The sequence below is a fragment of the Tympanuchus pallidicinctus genome, unplaced genomic scaffold (assembly GCF_026119805.1).
Source record: "Tympanuchus pallidicinctus isolate F22 unplaced genomic scaffold, pur_lepc_1.0 scaffold33, whole genome shotgun sequence".
In the NCBI taxonomy this organism is placed as follows: Eukaryota; Metazoa; Chordata; class Aves; order Galliformes; family Phasianidae; genus Tympanuchus; species Tympanuchus pallidicinctus.
The window spans coordinates 546,336-563,514 of record NW_026294751.1 but is presented as its reverse complement, the minus strand read 5'-3'; the positions used below and the strand labels follow the sequence as shown (position 1 = coordinate 563,514).

The window sequence follows — 17,179 nt, the reverse complement described above, 5'->3', positions numbered from 1 at the left end:
GGTTGTCTAAAGGCTTCAACACTCACTGCTAATTGATGGTAAGAGCTGCACACAAGCGTTGGATGGGGAATGGTGAGGATGAGGAGGGCTGTCACTGACTGCTGTGCTGGCTGTCAGGGCTGAGCCAACGCACTGCTCTGACTTGGATGCAAGTCCAAATGAATTGCGTGGCACCCACAGGTGATGCTGGTCAGAGAAAGGCACGAAGCAGCAGTGCTGGAAGGCTGGAAGGAGCTGGTCAGGCACGGATGGATCAGATTCAGATGCTTCTGGTTGATACTTGAATGGTGAAGAAATCCATGTAAAACACTGTGTAAATTTGAGGCACTTTCTCGTGTTCGAGAATGATTCATTGGAGCTGGTCAGGCACAAAAGGAGAATTACACAATAGGTGTCAGGAAGGATTTTAAGTGTTGCATGCACAGCAACATCCCAAAGGAGACAGAAGTTAGAAAACTGTACAAGTTGATAAAAAGGGGAATGAAACTGGTGAAAAAAATGATTCAACAAAAATGGATGTAAATTGAATATGAAGATGGGAGAGACTGGGGGAGTGTTTGTATCAGAGAAAAAAGTCGTTAGATATCTTCTGTTTTTGCAGTGGTGGAGAAAGGAACGTAAATTGTTTCAAGATGGAATGTCTGAGGTTTATGCAAGGAAGGCTAAAAGGACACAGAGGATACAGCTAAGGCAGAATGGCTCCCACGGGGAAAACAAGCGTTTTTAACAAATAAGTGGGGTGTCAAGAGTGGAAAGGTGCTGGAGGGGAGAAGAGGACGGTGAAGGACATCAGACTTTGAGTGAGAGAAGCAAAGAGGTCGAGGAAGCAGGATTTTAGACCTCACGCTTTTATTCCAAAGACAACTGAGATGTGAAGAAAAATTTCATCTCATCTTGGGGAAGCTGCAAACGTGTTAAGAAAGGATTTGGGTCATCCAGGCCCGTGTTATACATAAAGGTGCGCGAAGGAAACAACCGGGGCATCGCGTCTCCTCCCGGGCGGCACGTGGGTGCGCGAGGAAGGCAGCGAAGGCTGCAGGGCGGTGAGGCGGAGGAAGCTGCTGGGCTGCGCCTGCAATCGGTGCGTTGCCCCTTTAATTGTGTCCCCAGCCCTCGGGCGTCTCTGTCCAACGCCCACGTCAGCAAATACCTTTTGTTTCTCTGCGCTCGGGCTTCCAGGGCTCGGGGCTGCGGGAGCGGGGCGCAGAGCGTGCCCCGACGGGAGCCGGGGACCCCGCATCCTCCGCCCGCCCCTCCGTCGCGGCCGAGCGAGCGGCGGCCGCCCGCGGAACCCCGGCGGTGAGCGGCGGCCGCGCGGCGGCTCGGAGCGGGCGGCGGGGCGGCGGGAGCCCGGCGCGGGGCCGCGGGCGGGACGCCGCTCGGATCCGCGGCCCGCGGGGCGGTCGAGCCGGGAGCCGGGAGCCGGGCGGGCCGCGGAGCCCCGGCGGCGCCGCGCGGGCGCCATTTGCGGCCCCGGGCGCGGCCGCGAGAAGCCGGGCGCGGCAACAAAGGGCTGCGCGGGAGCGGGCGGCGGGTGCGCGGCGAGCGGGGCCGGGGGGCGAGCGGGACTCCGCCGTGCGGGGCGGGCGCGGGCGGCGGGGCCGGGGGCGGCTCGGGCCACGCCGAGAGCCCGGCGGCGGGCGGCGGGAGCGGGGCGGGGACGAGCGGAGCCGGGGCTCCGGAACGGCGGGCGGAGCGGGCGGCGCGCCCCGCACGGAGCCGAGCGCGGAGCCGCGCGCAGCCGAGCCGAGCCGAGCCCAGCCGAACCGAGGGTGGCGGCGGCGGCGGCGGGCGCTGCTCCGCGATGCCCGGGGCGGCGGCGCGCCGTGCCGGGCGGCGGCTCCGCGCTTTGGCGGGCGGGCCCAGCGCCGCCGGGCGTCCCGGGCTGCCGGCGGCCGATGCGGGCGGGGCGCGTTGAGTGGCGGCGGCGGCGGCCAATGCCGGGGCGGCCCGGGCCGGGAGAGACGCGGCCGGAGCCCCGCGGTCGCCGAGTTCCCGTTTCTGGTCCCTCGAGCGGTGCGGGAACGGCAGCCCCGCACGGGCGGAGGCTCCGGCCGCAGCCGCTCGAGGGCTCCTCGCCCTGACGGTGAACGGCTGAGGGTCGCGCGCCTGCCGGCCCGTTTCTCACCTCCTGCATCCTCGGGATGCGATTCCTCCCAGTTGGAGCCCTGACGTCGCTGCCAAATAACGGGACGGCCTCAGTTGGACTCATTCCATCCTTGTCGAACAGAAATGCCTGGGCGTGGATATTTGGATATTGTAATTGAAATATATTTGTGTGTTTGAATAAGATTAGTTTTCAAAATATCTGTAAGATCGGGTCTGCCGTCCTTGGCGAGTTGCTTCACGCAGAAGCCCAGTTTCTAATTTGTTTGTTTGTTTCCTAGAGGGACACCGCAGCTGTTCTGGAATGGAGATTTCGTCCCACCAGTTTCACCTCCTGCAGCAGCTCAATGAGCAGCGCAGACAGGACTTGTTCTGCGACTGCAGCATCCTGGTGGAGGGGAAGGTGTTCAAAGCACACCGAAATGTGCTGTTTGCCAGCAGCGGCTACTTCAAGATGCTCCTTTCGCAGAGCTCCAAGGAAATGACTCAGCCCACCACAGCCACTTTCCAGGCATTTTCTCCTGACACTTTTACCGTTATTCTGGATTTTGTCTATTCGGGCAAACTGTCTCTCACCGGTCAGAACGTCATCGAAGTGATGTCGGCCGCCAGCTACCTGCAGATGACCGATGTCATCAGTGTGTGCAAAACGTTCATTAAGTCGTCGCTGGACATCAGTGAGAAGGAGAAGGATCGCTACTTCAGCCTTTCGGACAAGGAGGCGAATTCCAACGGCGGGGAGCAGCCGTGCCCGTATGGCGCGGGCTGGAGGGCAGAAAGCCCCCCGCATTCGCACTCAAATCCAGACCAAGGGACGTGTGTGAGGGGAAACGCCTGGAGCAATTTCAACTACTATCCAGCTCAAAGGAACGCGCAGCAGCAGCCGTCCAAACACGAGCAAAGGCAGGATTCCACAAAGAAATCCCGGCACCTGGGACTGCAGCAGCCTTCTGACATTCCTCACTATAAAGCGAGCAAACTGGAGGACCGGGCTGCTGAGCCTGCGGGCCACATTTCTCAATCTGAGGACCAGGTCCAGATGGAGCCAGAAGTGGAATCTCCTCACGTGGGGTATCCGTACGGCCAGGGCTCTGAGGTGCTCCCCAGGAGTTTGGCCGTGCCGCAGCAGGAGCGCGACTCGCCCCGACCTTCCAGCAAATCCAGGTCTCCCAAAGCAGACGAGCAGTACCCCAGCATGCCCTCCATTGTAGGTGTGATGGGCGGCTGGGCTGAAGGTAGGAGTGGGTCTTCGTGCTGCCTGCTGTGTCAGTGAGCAGATGCACTGCTGGAGGGCGGGCATTAACCAGGGATGCTCTGTGTTTTCCACAAATGTAGCTTGGAAAGCTGAGATCTTCTCTTGGACAGTGGCGAATGGATGTTTAGCTGTTCAGAGTACATACTTTTCGGTGCATTTACAGCTGTACGGTCATGACATTTTTGGTTTTTTTAGCTCACTTTAATAAGCCGTCCGCTCCTTTTCCCTCGTTGCACTCCTGTGTAATTTACACAAGGGCTGTATCTGAAAAGACCTGCAGCATGTTTGTTGAATAGAAGCGATTTTCTATCCTGTTTCTGTTGCTTTCTGTAACTACAGTGACTGCAAGGCGTGGACGTGCTATGACTCCTATCTACGACCAAATTATCTCCCCACAGATGATCTGCCCAGGATGAGGTTCAAGTGCCCGTTCTGCACTCACATGGTGAAAAGAAAGGCCGACCTGAAGCGTCACCTGCGGTGCCACACCGGCGAGCGGCCGTACCCGTGTGAGGCGTGCGGGAAGAGGTTCAGCAGGCTGGATCACCTCAGCAGCCACTTCCGCACTGTGCGTACTGCCGGCTGCGCGCGGCGTCGGGCTGTAGGTCTGGCTCTGTGTGCTTAAACTGGGCACCAGCCTGGCTGGTCGATATATTGGCTCCCGTACAGAAGAGGTAGCAGATAATTAATTTGGTTTGGCTTAAGGGCATTTGGAGCATAATTCCTATGAAAGGGGATGAATTTCTTTGTTGGCTCACGCAGGCGCTGCACCGTGTGAGTTCTGTAATAGGGATGAAGGGCGCACGTAGAGCTGCTGTGGAGGTTTCATGATCAGTTTTGACTGCCCCTCAGAGTCAGTTCATGCTACCACTGGTGTCACTCTAGCTTCACTTTCTGTCGTCTTGAAACGCTTTCTCTCTGATGCCATATAAATGTATTCATCTCAATTTCCCCAGATTCACCAGGCTTGCAAGCTCATCTGCAGGAAGTGTAAACGCCACGTGACTGAGCTGACGGGGCAGGTGGTGCAGGAGGGCACGAGGCGCTACAGGCTCTGCAATGAGTGCCTGGCTGAGGCCGGCATCGACAGCATTCGCATTGACTTGGAGGCTGAAGCACCCCTTGAATTTCCTCCAGATGGGGACAAGGATTCCAGGTGGCACTATGGGGAAGACAACAAATCTGATGTGGAGATCGTGGAGGATGGCTCGTCCGATCTGGTCATCCAGCAAGTTGATGACAGTGAGGATGAAGCAGAGGAGAAGGAAGTAAAACCAAATGTTAGGTAGTTGTGAGACAAACATCGGCGCATGGAGCTCGTCTTGCGTGGGAATCCTGTCTTGCCCAGCAGCCCTCCACCAGCCTGTCATCTACAAAGACCTCTTGGTTTCTCTTGGACAGGTCCAGATTTGCATGTGTTCATGGACATGTCATTGAGTCCGTCCTGAGTTTCGCTATCAACATTCCCATACTTTGCTCATTAGAAATAATCCACCTTGGGTGGAGCAGCGGCTGAACACGGAAGCTGAAGTACTGCAAGGATAAGTTTTACAGCAGACAGTGAGTCTCTTCTCAGAACCTCTTTCGAAGAGGTAAGGTCTGAATACTCAAAAAAGTTGCACACCGATGTAAATTACTCTTCAGCATTCAGAAATAAAGATAATTTTCCATGAAATTTCATTAAGTCTTCATATATTATGACTAGAAAAGCTAGGCAAGGAGTGAAGAAAAAGCATATAAAAATATTTAACTGGAAAAGCATTTTCATGTAAAATTTATTCACTCTGAAAATTGGGAGCTCAGACTGCGCTGTTTTTATAGCCATCTGTAAAGTGTTTTAATGCAAACATCCGTGCATGAAACCTCGCTGGGCTTCAGCAAAGCCTCTGTCTGTCTGTCAGCGCTGCGGGGAAGCTGCAGGCCGAGGCTGGGCCAGCTGCACTCCTCACGGGGTAAAAAGCTGCTGGTCAGCCTGGAGCAGTGGGGATGGAGCTGCACCCAGCGGCACCAGCAGGGCTCCCCGGCGTCGGCATTGAGCGCAGCCCTGTTCTGTGTCTTTCCTGATGATCTGGACCAGGGGATGGAGCGCAGCCTCCGTCTGTGCTGATCCCAACCTGGGAGGAGGCACCGACCTGCCTGAGCTTAGGAAGGCCCTGGGAGGGATGTGGGCAGGCTGCAGAGCTGGGCTGAGGCGCTGGGATGAGCTCTGACAACTGAGAGCTGCCTTTCGCTTACAGAAACGCCTCCTGTCGCCACAGCCTGGGGCAGCAGGGCTGGAAAATCCCTGTTTGTGTCTGGGATGCACGAAGGGAAGGGGAAAAGTGCCAATCCAGGCCTGAAATCTTAACCGCCAACAGCAAAACGACACTTCTGTATCCTTCAGGGAGTTTTTAGAAGCAAAGGCATTTCTGGATCAGTATTCAATGTAATTAGGTACTGTGAGTCTGAGGATGGCGAGGACTCATTCTTTAGGAAAAACGAGACGTGGAGTGGCTGCCGTGGGCAAATGGAGCCATCTGCCCCTATACAGACACTGCTACAGGCAAATGAGAGATCTGTGTACAGCCTGCAACGGACTGCCCTGGTGAAGCAGGGCTGTTCTGCTTTGTGCATCTCTGTTGTGCTCAGCACCACGCCGAAATGTCTGTAGCTGTTTTTAAAGCATCTCATTAAGCTTGGAGTTGTATCTCCACACTGCAACTCCCAGGTATGTTTTGTATTTGAAAAGATGACCATTCTACATCTACTGCTTTAATTTCGGTTGTTGTTTCCTTATTTTTGTGTTACAGGACAAGTGCCTTATATTTTCCATGTTCTTCATTTTACATATCCAATCATATCTTTTGTTTGTTTTCCTCTAAATTAAAATCATGCTGTTTTATTTTCTTTTAATCTCCTCGCATTGCATCTTGTGGTTGTCTCCTCCACGCCCCTGTTAGGATCACATGCCATTCATTAGCAGAAATAGCATTGTTTTTCCAAAAAGGGAAAGCAAAGACCGTAACAGGCTGTTACCAGGAATTTAACTCACTTCTCAGGAGCTGATCCGAATATTGCTTTTAGAGCTTTGTCGAGTCACAACCAGACAGTAGGTGTAAAACCGTTACAGAATACATGACAACATTTCTCCCCCGAAGCACCTGGTCACTGTCAGACTTCCATGCTTCAGCTCTATTTATTGTTAACTTTGACCTCATGGAACCTCAAACAATGCCTGACCAGCCGTGTGGCTACAGCTGAATCAATGGGATCCCAGGATCCTTTCAGTTTCAATAGCACACACCCATCTGCAGTCCTTTGCTTTTGGGTGTCCCCCATTGTTTGAACACAAGACTTTCCTGTTATAAAAATGCTCTTATCGAGTAAAGCAATAAATGCTACTCTACAGAACTACAAATATTTCCCATTCAGGTGGCGCCTTCCTTCCACACGCGAATGCTATCCAGCCTCTAACAACAGCGGTACGTGCGCTCAGGTAGCGGCACGTGGGTGCGCGAGGAAGGCAGCGAAGGCTGCAGGGCGGTGAGGCGGAGGAAGCTGCTGGGCTGCGCCTGCAATCGGTGCGTTGCCCCTTTAATTGTGTCCCCAGCCCTCGGGCGTCTCTGTCCAACGCCCACGTCAGCAAATACCTTTTGTTTCTCTGCGCTCGGGCTTCCAGGGCTCGGGGCTGCGGGAGCGGGGCGCCGAGCGTGCCCCGACGGGAGCCGGGGACCCCGCATCCTCCGCCCGCCCCTCCGTCGCGGCCGAGCGAGCGGCGGCCGCCCGCGGAACCCCGGCGGTGAGCGGCGGCCGCGCGGCGGCTCGGAGCGGGCGGCGGGGCGGCGGGAGCCCGGCGCGGGGCCGCGGGCGGGACGCCGCTCGGATCCGCGGCCCGCGGGGCGGTCGAGCCGGGAGCCGGGAGCCGGGCGGGCCGCGGAGCCCCGGCGGCGCCGCGCGGGCGCCATTTGCGGCCCCGGGCGCGGCCGCGAGAAGCCGGGCGCGGCAACAAAGGGCTGCGCGGGAGCGGGCGGCGGGTGCGCGGCGAGCGGGGCCGGGGGGCGAGCGGGACTCCGCCGTGCGGGGCGGGCGCGGGCGGCGGGGCCGGGGGCGGCTCGGGCCACGCCGAGAGCCCGGCGGCGGGCGGCGGGAGCGGGGCGGGGACGAGCGGAGCCGGGGCTCCGGAACGGCGGGCGGAGCGGGCGGCGCGCCCCGCACGGAGCCGAGCGCGGAGCCGCGCGCAGCCGAGCCGAGCCGAGCCCAGCCGAACCGAGGGCGGCGGCGGCGGCGGCGGCGGCGGCGGGCGCTGCTTCGCGATGCCCGGGGCGGCGGCGCGCCGTGCCGGGCGGCGGCTCCGCGCTTTGGCGGGCGGGCCCAGCGCCGCCGGGCGTCCCGGGCTGCCGGCGGCCGATGCGGGCGGGGCGCGTTGAGTGGCGGCGGCGGCGGCCAATGCCGGGGCGGCCAGGGCCGGGAGGGACGCGGTCCCCGCCGCCGCTCCGCCGCCTTCGCGCGCGGTTCGGGTTCGCCCGGCTCAGGTTCTGCGGCGCCCGGCCGGAGGCTCCCCGTCGCTCCCTACCCGCGCTGCCGGCTGCCCCGGCTCCGTTTCTCGGCCTTTGAGCCGCTCGAGCTTCCGTGGACGCAGCGTTAGGGGACGTGCGCTGTTCTTAGCGATCTTCTCACCTTTTTCGCAATTGATTTCCTCGGTCTGTTACTGAATGGTGCAGAGGTGTGTGCGGAGTTGAAGCTATGTTAGGTATTGATGATATGCAGAGCTTTAATATTTTAAAATACAGGGCTTATCTCTTAAAATAGGACTCAGCCCCATCAATTTAGTTTTACGTCGTCATGCTTACGTTTGTTTTGTGCTTTAGAGGAACCTTCTGGTGCTCCCTTATTGGAATGGAGATTTCTTCCCACCAGTTTCAGCTCCTGGAGCAGCTGAATGAACAACGGAAGCAGGACTTGTTCTGCGACTGCAGCATCCTGGTGGAGGGGAAGGTGTTCAAAGCACACCGAAATGTGCTGTTTGCCAGCAGCGGCTACTTCAAGATGCTCCTTTCGCAGAGCTCCAAGGACACCAGCCAGCCCACTGTAGCCACCTTCGAGGTCTTCTCTCCAGAGACGTTTATGGTTATCCTGGACTTTGTGTACTCAGGAGTATTGCCCCTAACGGGTCAAAACGTGATAGAGGTCATGTCGGCAGCCAGCTACCTGCAGATGACAGACATCCTTAATGTCTGTAAGACGTTCATTAAGTCGTCTCTGGATATTAATGAGAAGGAGAAGGATCACTACCTGGGCCTCTCAGCCAAAAGCACAAACGGTGAACCTGCTCACGCATCGCTTTATCGCTCAAGGAGGAAAGCAAAGAGCAACCCGAGGCGCTCCTATTCCATTCCAGATGAAAAGGCAGACGTGGTGAATGAGAATTCCTGGAGCAGTTACAGCACTTATCTGTCCTCACAGGTGATCCTTCAGCGGGCGGAAACGCAGCTCTCAAAGAGGGGCAGAAAGCAGGGCTCGGCCAGGAAGCGGCGGAAGCACTTGGGGCTGTCACAGACACGAGAATTTGTGCAGGGCAGAGCGAGTAAAGCTGAGCGGGCTGAGGGCTGTAACACATCAGATTGCAGCCACGACTCCCGAGCTAAAGAGGAGGCTGAATTTGATGCCGAGAATGACGTTGATCGCGCCGATGATGGATATGATCAGGAATCAGAAGTGACCCCCAAGAGGTGGGCTGTTGCTCAGCTGGAAGAGCTGTCACAAACTTCTGAGTTCATGGAATTAAAAGCAGAAGAACTGTACAGCTCAGTGCCCACAGTTTTAGGTGTTATGAGTAGTTGGAATGAAGGTAAACAGTACACTTGATTTTGCAAAGTTTGTCGTTATTTAGAGGAAGTGAGACGAGAGAATTTCATAAGCTCTAACTGATGTCCTGTTGCTTGCTTTCTTGATCTGCTCTGCTGCAGTGCCTAACAGAATGTAAGGCTCTAAGGCCAAAACAAGGGGTGAGAAATAGAATCAGAGACTGATCCAGGTGTTGTGTGAGGTTAAAATAAGACCTGCCTGATTATTTGGCCTCACATGGAGCTGAACAAAGCTTGGAGAGCTGCAGTTGACTCGGAGCTGAGGGACTGAATCACTCTTGTGGTTTCTCTGCTCTCATGTCATTGGAACAATACTGCATTTCCCATGAGGTCCAAGCCAAAACTTGGAGATAGTTTGGTCACGCTACATAAAATGTCCCAGCTCCTGATGAACTGACAGCAGTTCATCAACTGATGGTTTACAAATGTATTCTTATGCACATCATATTGGAAACTAACTTAGCATGCCTATGGCTTATTATCATGGCACAAGGTTACGGTGTTACGCAGTATATATCGCAGAGGTGGTAAATATTTATGAAGTACTACTTGCTGAAAGAGTCAGATGACAGGGTGTAATATACTTACTACGTACTTATGGTCATACGTCTGTCTAAAAAGTAAGACAATACACCGCCAAATCCCCAGTGAATCATCAGTAGCTTTTGTGGGGGGATTATAGGTTTGGGTTTATTTCTGTTCAATGACAAACCGCAGGAAAAATGGAGTGCTGCTCATTTAAGCTTAGAAATAGCAGAACGATTGCAGAAAGCCATTGATGCAGAGCTGTGTTCCCCCACAACAGATGCCCTGCCTCGCCTGCGGTTCAAATGCCCCTTCTGCACGCACACGGTGAAGCGCCGCGCCGACCTGAAGCGCCACCTGCGGTGCCACACCGGCGAGCGGCCGTACCCATGTGAGGCGTGCGGGAAGAGGTTCACCCGGCTGGAGCACCTGCGGAACCACTTCCAAACGGTACGGCAGCTCGGGGGCCTGGGGAAGGAGCGCGGGGTTCCGTCGGTGCTGCTGCTCAGCCATCGCTAGAAACAGCGCTGCCACAGTGATTGCAATTGGCAAACTTTTTACTTTTTAGAACGGCTCGGTGTTTATTTGTGGTGGTAGCATTACCGGATGAACACTGACACTTTCAAATTCTAAACCTCTTTAGATACATCAAGCCGGCAAACTCATCTGCAGGAAGTGCAAGCGCCAGGTGAGCGAGCAGACGGGCTGCGTTGTGCAGCAGGGAACGCGGCGCTACAGGCTGTGCCACAAATGTGTGACAGGGACCAGCGCCGAGGGCAGCCCTGAAGGAGCGGGCGCAGAACGCGGCCCTGCCAGCGCCGGGGGGAGCAAACATTCCAGGTGGGCTTTGGAGGAGGATCAGAGGTCGGATGGTGACGCAGTGGAGGAGGAGCCGTATGATCTGGTTGTGCGCCGTGGTGCCGATGGCGCTGCAGGCGAGGCGGATGAAAAGGTGAAACCAAATCTTAGGTAGATAATTTGTATATTCGTTACTGTATATTCAAGATTAAATTGCCCGTGTTACACCGGCTAATTCTAGTTTGTTAGTTTCATTAATATTAAATGCTGCTAAAATTGTGCTGCAGGAAGCAAAATGTGGACTCCAAACACGTTGGTTTGTGCTTGTGAACACCCAGCAGCTCCTGAACATCACCCAGCAGTCACCTACTGCCTGCAAACTGCTTAGAAGAATTGCTTTGCTTTTTGACCAGGCTTTACTCAGAGCTGTTCATAATGAAAATATAAACCTTTCTACAAGGAAGGTGCTACAGTATACAATTAAAAACAAATGAGCACACAGCTATGGATAATTTGCTTTTGGAAAGTCCTACAAAAGCAAGCATCTAAGAAGTGTAAAACATATTTGTTGGCAGTGTAATTAACACATATATACACTTACGAAGTTTTGTAAGAAAGGAGTGAGAAAATCGGAATCCTCCCCGCTCCGCTCTCGTTTTAAAGGGCTGACAGAAGGAACAGCCGCCCCCACCTCAGGCTTCGTGGAAGGCAGCCACACACTCGACGCCTGATTGGCTGTTCCCGTTCACCTGACTCAGCTAGCCAATGAGGTGGCGGAGCGGCCGCTGAGGGCTTTCCCGCCCACCTTTCCCGCCCACCGCTGCGCTCTCGGGGCTTCGCCATGGGGCGGGGCGGCGCAGGGCCGGGCCTCGCGCCTTCCTCACAGCGCGGGCATCGCTCCGTGTTGCAGGCCGGCCCCGCGGAGCCCCGGCGTTCGTCCTGAGTGAAAATCCTCACTTCTGTACATTTGGCAAACGAATGCATCTCCAACCTTATTTAAAGGAGGGTTTTCTCACCGTAGTGGAGAACAAAGCATGATTGCAACTGATCAAACTCAAACACCGCCAGCAAAAATTACTCACACAAGTTCTTCCAGTCAACAGATTGTATTTTTTCCCCTTTAAAATCTGATTTAAAACGACTTTACAACAAAACAGAGGTGAAGCACCCCTAGGTTTACCACAGGCAGGGCACCCTCACACCCAACGGCTGAGGGCTGGCAGCCGGGCTCTCAGTTGTGTGCAGTTGTCCTTTCTGAAAACAAAAGGAAGCTGATGCAAACTGCCTTCTAAAAGAAGAGATCCTGCTCTCGCAAGGCTTAGATGGGAGCAGACCTGCAGAGAATCGGCCAACCCCTTTTTTCAGTGCCAACAAAAGCGGTCTCCACTTTTCCCAGCTGTAAGGAGCTGCAAGGATTCTATGCGCGGTCACCTGCGTTCAGGGTGCATGGAAATGTATTTGTGGTAAACCAGCACCACCTGGTGGTCTGACAAAGTTCTCAGAAGAATGTTTTGTTTTGTTTTTTTAAATAATTTGTGTTTTTCCTCGGGGGGCCTTCGAACAGAAGCTGTCCTACATGAAGGTTGACTCTCCGCATGTAGTTTAGATTACATGAAGAGGGACATCAGCTCACAACTGTTACAGTTAAATTTTCCCATGCAATCACATAGATCAACACTTTCCTGCCGCCCAACAAAAAGGCAGTGCTGTAGCAGCTCCACTGATTTCTTTATTTACTTCATACACTGCCTTAGAAGCCAACCACCCGCGTTCCTGAGGGAATTCCATCCCCTACAGCCCTCATCTCAAATCCCCCCAGACCCAATTACTTCTGTCCTGGCAGGCTGGCACTGGTCCGGCTCACCATCTTCCCACCACAGCACAGGATGACATTCCCCACAACTCTCTCCTGCTTCTCATTTGAACTAGCTAATTCCTTGGTTGCTTCCCAGAGGTTACAGTTCTGAAGGGGTTTTGCCAGCCACTGACAAGCACCCACTTCGTTAAACTTGCTTTAAATATCAATGATGACAAAGACTTCTGGCTTTTCTTCTTCACAGATCTGCATTGCTGAGTAAGTTATGGCTTTGACCTCTGTGCCCTAGAGTGAAAAGACACAAAGGCATCAATGTTTCACATGACACCTTGCAGCACTTCACACTGATACATAATATTTACCACTTTCTACAAACGTTAGGCAATTTTTCTCCCCCAGAAGTTTTAAGCATGCTTGTTCCAAATGTTCTGTTTGGCCAAGCTAAATAGGAATTACAGAATTCCCCTCCGCTCCCCTCTCCCTTTACTTTATTGCTTCCTGAATACTACAAATTCTTCCTCTTACCTGTGACATACCATCAACATTTGATATTTGAATTTGACATACCTCAGCGGCATGCTAAGACGTAAAGACTTGCATGTAATTCTTCTGGGAGTGGAGGGGGAAAGCAGAAAGGGACTAAGCGAGAAGCTGTGGAAGCAGTATGAGAACCAAACCCACGTAACGATTCTGGCTATGGACTGGCTCTTTCTTATCATGCATCACAGAAAAGGAAGCCAACTGCTGAGTTTGCCATCGTGGAGAAAGCATCAGCTCAACAGTTCAGAAATGCATTCACAAAAAACTGCAGGAAGTGAGATCTTAAGTTAGTAGAGCCTGTGATACCATTCAGATATGTTTATACTTGGATCTCTTGAGTACTTAAGAGGTTTGATTTAGAAGAATCCATTCTTCCTGTCCTACCCGAAAACATAAGCAATATATAGATGAACTGCTGCGTACCTGGGGGTGTTTTGGTAAAGAGAACTCTTCTCCCCACCTTTAAAGGCAAAAAGAAAAGAGCAGGTTGCACTGTTAGCATTTAATCAAACACTACAGTTAGTTTCACTGATGAGCATTGGACAGTTAGACTTAAATTAAAACCTCAAAGGAAGGATAAGAGCTCCTTTTTAGAAATTATCTGTGACCTCCAGCACATCGCGATAGTTCACAGTGGTGAACTGGAGGGCAGTATTTGTCATCAGTGGAAGACATTAATTACTCAACTGATCATATGAACTCACCCAATTGATCTTATTTTGAATTGCATTCGGTCAATGTAAAGCACTTTCACCTCCTGCAGAGAAAACAAGTGGAAAAGTGTGTCACCAACCTCTACCCTCAGGCACTCAATCTCATTAACAAGAATATTCCAGCTTAAATGAAATCTAAACCCAGAAAACTGGAGTATTCTCAAATACATACAGCACTGCTAATGACTACGCCTAATGACTGGCATCTATGAAACAAAGCTAAGTGTTTGCTTCTCAGCTCTTTGTGCTTTTGTGTCTTATTCTCCTGCTTCAAAGTGATCTGCTGAGTCCCTCTTTCTGCCTAAAAGGACACTGCATTCAAAAGTGGCTTATCAGAGAACAGCTTTGCCCTACAAAATGGAAATAGAACAAAACACGGCACTTACCCTGGGTATAAAGAACTCATTAGCACTGAATTTATACAGCCACTCATCCAAGAAGTGGAAGAGAAGGGACAACATATCATGTCCTGCATGGTTGAAGCAGAGAAGGCAGTCAGCTGATTGTCCCAGCAACAAGACCCAAATGTTCAACACACTTATGAGCACAGCAGCCGTACAGCTCCTGCATTACTACAAGATTCAGATGAATTAACTGAATTATCCTTAGCTACAACAAAACTACATCTAAAGACGCAGAGGATTTCGGTGCACTCCACCAGCAGGGCTCCTACAGTTCCAATGTAAGCCAGTGCGGTTTTTACCTTCTGCTTCTACTTCAACAGTATCCAGAGGTTCCACAGTCTCTGTATCAGTCATGTAGCCAAACATGGCCATGACGCACTGCTCAAATGCTTCTTCCAAAGTGTCTCCCCATGCGTGCAGCCTACAGGGACACAGGGTAATTCACTGCACTGTAACCACAAAATCCCACTGTGCTATGCAGGTGAGAAACATGAAGGCGAGAACAAATGCAAAGGAGGTCACTACTAGAAAGGCTTGTCTGAACTTTTGTTATGGGGAGATTACAGGTTTTTCTTCTTATGGTATATGAGAAGAATTTCTTAGGAGAAAAAGGAAAATTCTATTTTACCAGATGACAGGAAAGTCCTTTGTAATGCAGTAAATGGATATCCATGAACTGCCGAGACGAAAGGTGATGTAAGGGCAGGAGTTTAAAAGATTTCAAAAGATGCTCCCAAACAACAGAGGCTTAAACAGCAGCACACAGGAATACTGCATTAGAAATAAACTGTGCACCCCCAGGAGTGGAAACAAGGGACGGCTGCCCACACTTACTGCACATCTGCTGTGTGATCCAAATCTGAGGAATGAAAAAAAAAAAGGCATGACATCAACAAATGTAACTTTAAAAGATTAAAAAATTCTGGACACTGATGTTACAACAGTAACTTTCTGTGTTCATCTTGAGACATAAAACTGAGTGTCTATTTTCCAGTATAGAGAAACAGCACAGGTGAAATTTGGGATTATTTCTGCTCATCAGAAGTGCGTTTACCACAGATTCTGTCAGCACTCTCCATGTGCAGCACTGTGTGCTCACTGCAGTGCAACAGGCTGCTACAAGTTAACTGCAATAAAAGCCTTTCACCACGAATAGTTTTTGCTGACGTCTGCAGGACTGAAGATCTGCAAACCTTTACAGCTGCCTGCCCAACCCACAGTGCCACAAGGGGAACTTTAAAACGTACGTAATACAAAATATAAAGTAATCTGCACTGATGAGGCAGGCTTAACATCCCAAGCACATATCAGGTTTTACACAAACGTCACTTACATTCCGTTAAAGGAACCACAGGAATGCAAAATAAGGCCAGATTGGTGCAAACAGCCATGTTGGGACATCAACATAAAACCCCCTGCAACCATTGCAACTGAGGCTCATTCTGAGGCTGCTCAGGGCGCTCACACACATTCACTGCTCCTCAACAACTGTCACTAAAGCAAACAAATTCCAGTGAATATAAAAGAAAACCTTTTCCAATTATGGAAACAAAGTTAACCGTTGTGATGTGTCACGGTGTTCCTGCACCGTCCCTCCAAGCAGACACACGGGCTGCCGTGACCCAGGCCAGCCCTTATGCTGACAGCCACTTCTTAGGAGACTCTGAGGGGGGAAAGGAAGCTTTACTGCAACTGTCCGCAATGGCAGCAATTGCAGTGATGTCCTCTCTATTACTCAGCCCCAGATGCATCCCACAGCCTAAATGCACAGCACTGGCCCAGTGCAAAACCCCACAAGCACCTAAAAAGCTCATCCCATTTCCTTGCTCCCCTCCTGCCCTGGAGCGCGCACACACACACACACACACACACACACACACACAGTGCTGCTGCATCACTCACATTCGTACTTCTTGGTGACCGGTGGGTACTTGGCCTTGACAGCCTTCTGCTCCTCCGTCAGGCCGTAGTCCCGCTCGCCGCCTGCCATGGCTCTGCTCACTTCCTGCTCACACGAACATGGCCGCCGCCTCGCGCCTCCCGCAGCGCTGCTGGGCTGAACGGGGAGCTGCTTCCAGCCGGGGAGCTCAGCAGCAGCCGGTGGGGAGCGGCTGCACGCAAGCTGGTCCGTTAAAACAAGATTAGAAACGCCGAGTTCAGTTCTGCACCATTCACCCTGCCGGCCCACAGCAGCGACGCTCAGCACCGCGCATCCCGTTCTTCTATTCGAACAGCAATAAAATGCTGTAATAACGAGAACATGATTCTCACAGCTCTACAGTGTTAGCCGGGTCACTTCGGCTCCTGAGTGCATCACAGCACTGCGATCCCCAGGGGCAGCCCGGAGCCCAGCAGAGAAAAGAGGAGCCCGTGGTTCCTCTTGGGATGGGGGCTGCACTTCAAGCTGCGATCCTATCGCTACGGAACGGCACAGAGGCTGGCCTGCACTCATTTGCCTACAGAATTCTTTATTTTTTTACTCTGAACGGTGGAGAAGATGCTGTTTCAAGCCACCTTTTAGAAGCTCGATTCTCCCACCAGACCTCCGCGGCTGCTCAGTTCCACGCCGACTTTCATTTGTAAATAACAGACACAGGCTGGAGTCTCTGAATAACTTCAGGCCAATTATTTCCGAAGATCCCACGCGAATTCGCCATGATTTTTTCCAGCAAGAGAGGCTCCCGCTGCCCGCCACGCAACAATTCTACACGGGATTTCCAGGTTCTATTTCCAAATAAAAACTGGGATCTGCAGGCTGCACGGTGGGGAAGCGCTTCTCGGAGGGAATAAGGCCGAAGGAACACGCGACTGAACGCGAAACGAGCTACAAACCAGGGCTCGAGGGAGGGCGCAGCGGCCCGTCAGCAACCAATAACCGGGAAGCAGCAGGACGATGCTCGGGGGGAGTTCCGGGCCGGCAGCCCCCACCGCAACCCAGCGCGGCCCGCTCGCAGTGCCAGACCCCGGGCCTTCTTCTCCCCCCCCCGCCGCGGCCCCCACTCACCGGGGCGCTGTCCCTTTAAGGACCACGCGAGGGGCGCGCGCCGCCCGCCCCTTCCCTCCGGAAAATGGCGGCTCCCAGGGGAGCTTCGGCCGCGCCTCCCCGCCTCCCTCCTTCCCGATCTCCCTCACACGTGACCGCCGAGCGCGCTCTCCTGCCCCTTGTCCCCGCCCCTCGC

General features: G+C 53.3%; 3 protein-coding genes across 10 annotated transcripts; 2 read left to right on the top strand and 1 right to left on the bottom strand.

Annotated features, from left to right (window-relative positions):
- Window positions 1–352: 352 nt before the first annotated feature.
- On the top strand, window positions 353–5,041 carry ZBTB8A (zinc finger and BTB domain containing 8A). Of its 3 annotated transcripts, none has more exons than XM_052698921.1 (4): window positions 353–1,081; window positions 2,388–3,341; window positions 3,760–3,929; window positions 4,318–5,041. In XM_052698921.1, the coding sequence occupies exons 2-4, from the start codon at window positions 2,411–2,413 to the stop codon at window positions 4,648–4,650; spliced, it is 1,434 nt and encodes a 477-aa protein (XP_052554881.1). In that variant the 5' UTR covers window positions 353–1,081; window positions 2,388–2,410; the 3' UTR covers window positions 4,651–5,041. The 3 variants fall into 3 exon arrangements, with proteins under 3 accessions (XP_052554881.1, XP_052554879.1, XP_052554882.1); XM_052698919.1 differs by lacking the exon at window positions 353–1,081 and adding an exon at window positions 1,256–1,299 and having other exon boundaries at window positions 2,390–3,341; XM_052698922.1 differs by lacking the exon at window positions 353–1,081 and adding an exon at window positions 2,008–2,259.
- Window positions 1,182–11,244, top strand: LOC128088398 (zinc finger and BTB domain-containing protein 8A-like). Of its 5 annotated transcripts, none has more exons than XM_052698906.1 (4): window positions 1,182–1,299; window positions 8,209–9,188; window positions 10,010–10,179; window positions 10,373–11,244. In XM_052698906.1, exons 2-4 carry the CDS (start codon window positions 8,237–8,239, stop codon window positions 10,700–10,702), a joined length of 1,452 nt encoding a protein of 483 aa, XP_052554866.1. In that variant the 5' UTR covers window positions 1,182–1,299; window positions 8,209–8,236; the 3' UTR covers window positions 10,703–11,244. The 5 variants fall into 5 exon arrangements, with proteins under 5 accessions (XP_052554866.1, XP_052554867.1, XP_052554869.1 ...); XM_052698907.1 differs by lacking the exon at window positions 1,182–1,299 and adding an exon at window positions 7,001–7,139; XM_052698909.1 differs by lacking the exon at window positions 1,182–1,299 and adding an exon at window positions 7,357–7,374.
- Window positions 11,245–12,234: 990 nt separating this feature from the next.
- On the bottom strand, window positions 12,235–17,128 carry ZBTB8OS (zinc finger and BTB domain containing 8 opposite strand). 2 transcript variants are annotated; one of them, XM_052698944.1, is made up of 8 exons: window positions 17,005–17,128; window positions 15,903–16,122; window positions 14,835–14,859; window positions 14,300–14,421; window positions 13,983–14,065; window positions 13,588–13,640; window positions 13,307–13,343; window positions 12,235–12,628 (listed from the first exon to the last, which is right to left on the bottom strand). In XM_052698944.1, exons 2-8 carry the CDS (start codon window positions 15,988–15,990, stop codon window positions 12,542–12,544), a joined length of 495 nt encoding a protein of 164 aa, XP_052554904.1. In that variant the 5' UTR covers window positions 15,991–16,122; window positions 17,005–17,128; the 3' UTR covers window positions 12,235–12,541. The 2 variants fall into 2 exon arrangements, with proteins under 2 accessions (XP_052554904.1, XP_052554905.1); XM_052698945.1 differs by lacking the exon at window positions 17,005–17,128 and adding an exon at window positions 16,833–16,997.
- Window positions 17,129–17,179: the final 51 nt, after the last annotated feature.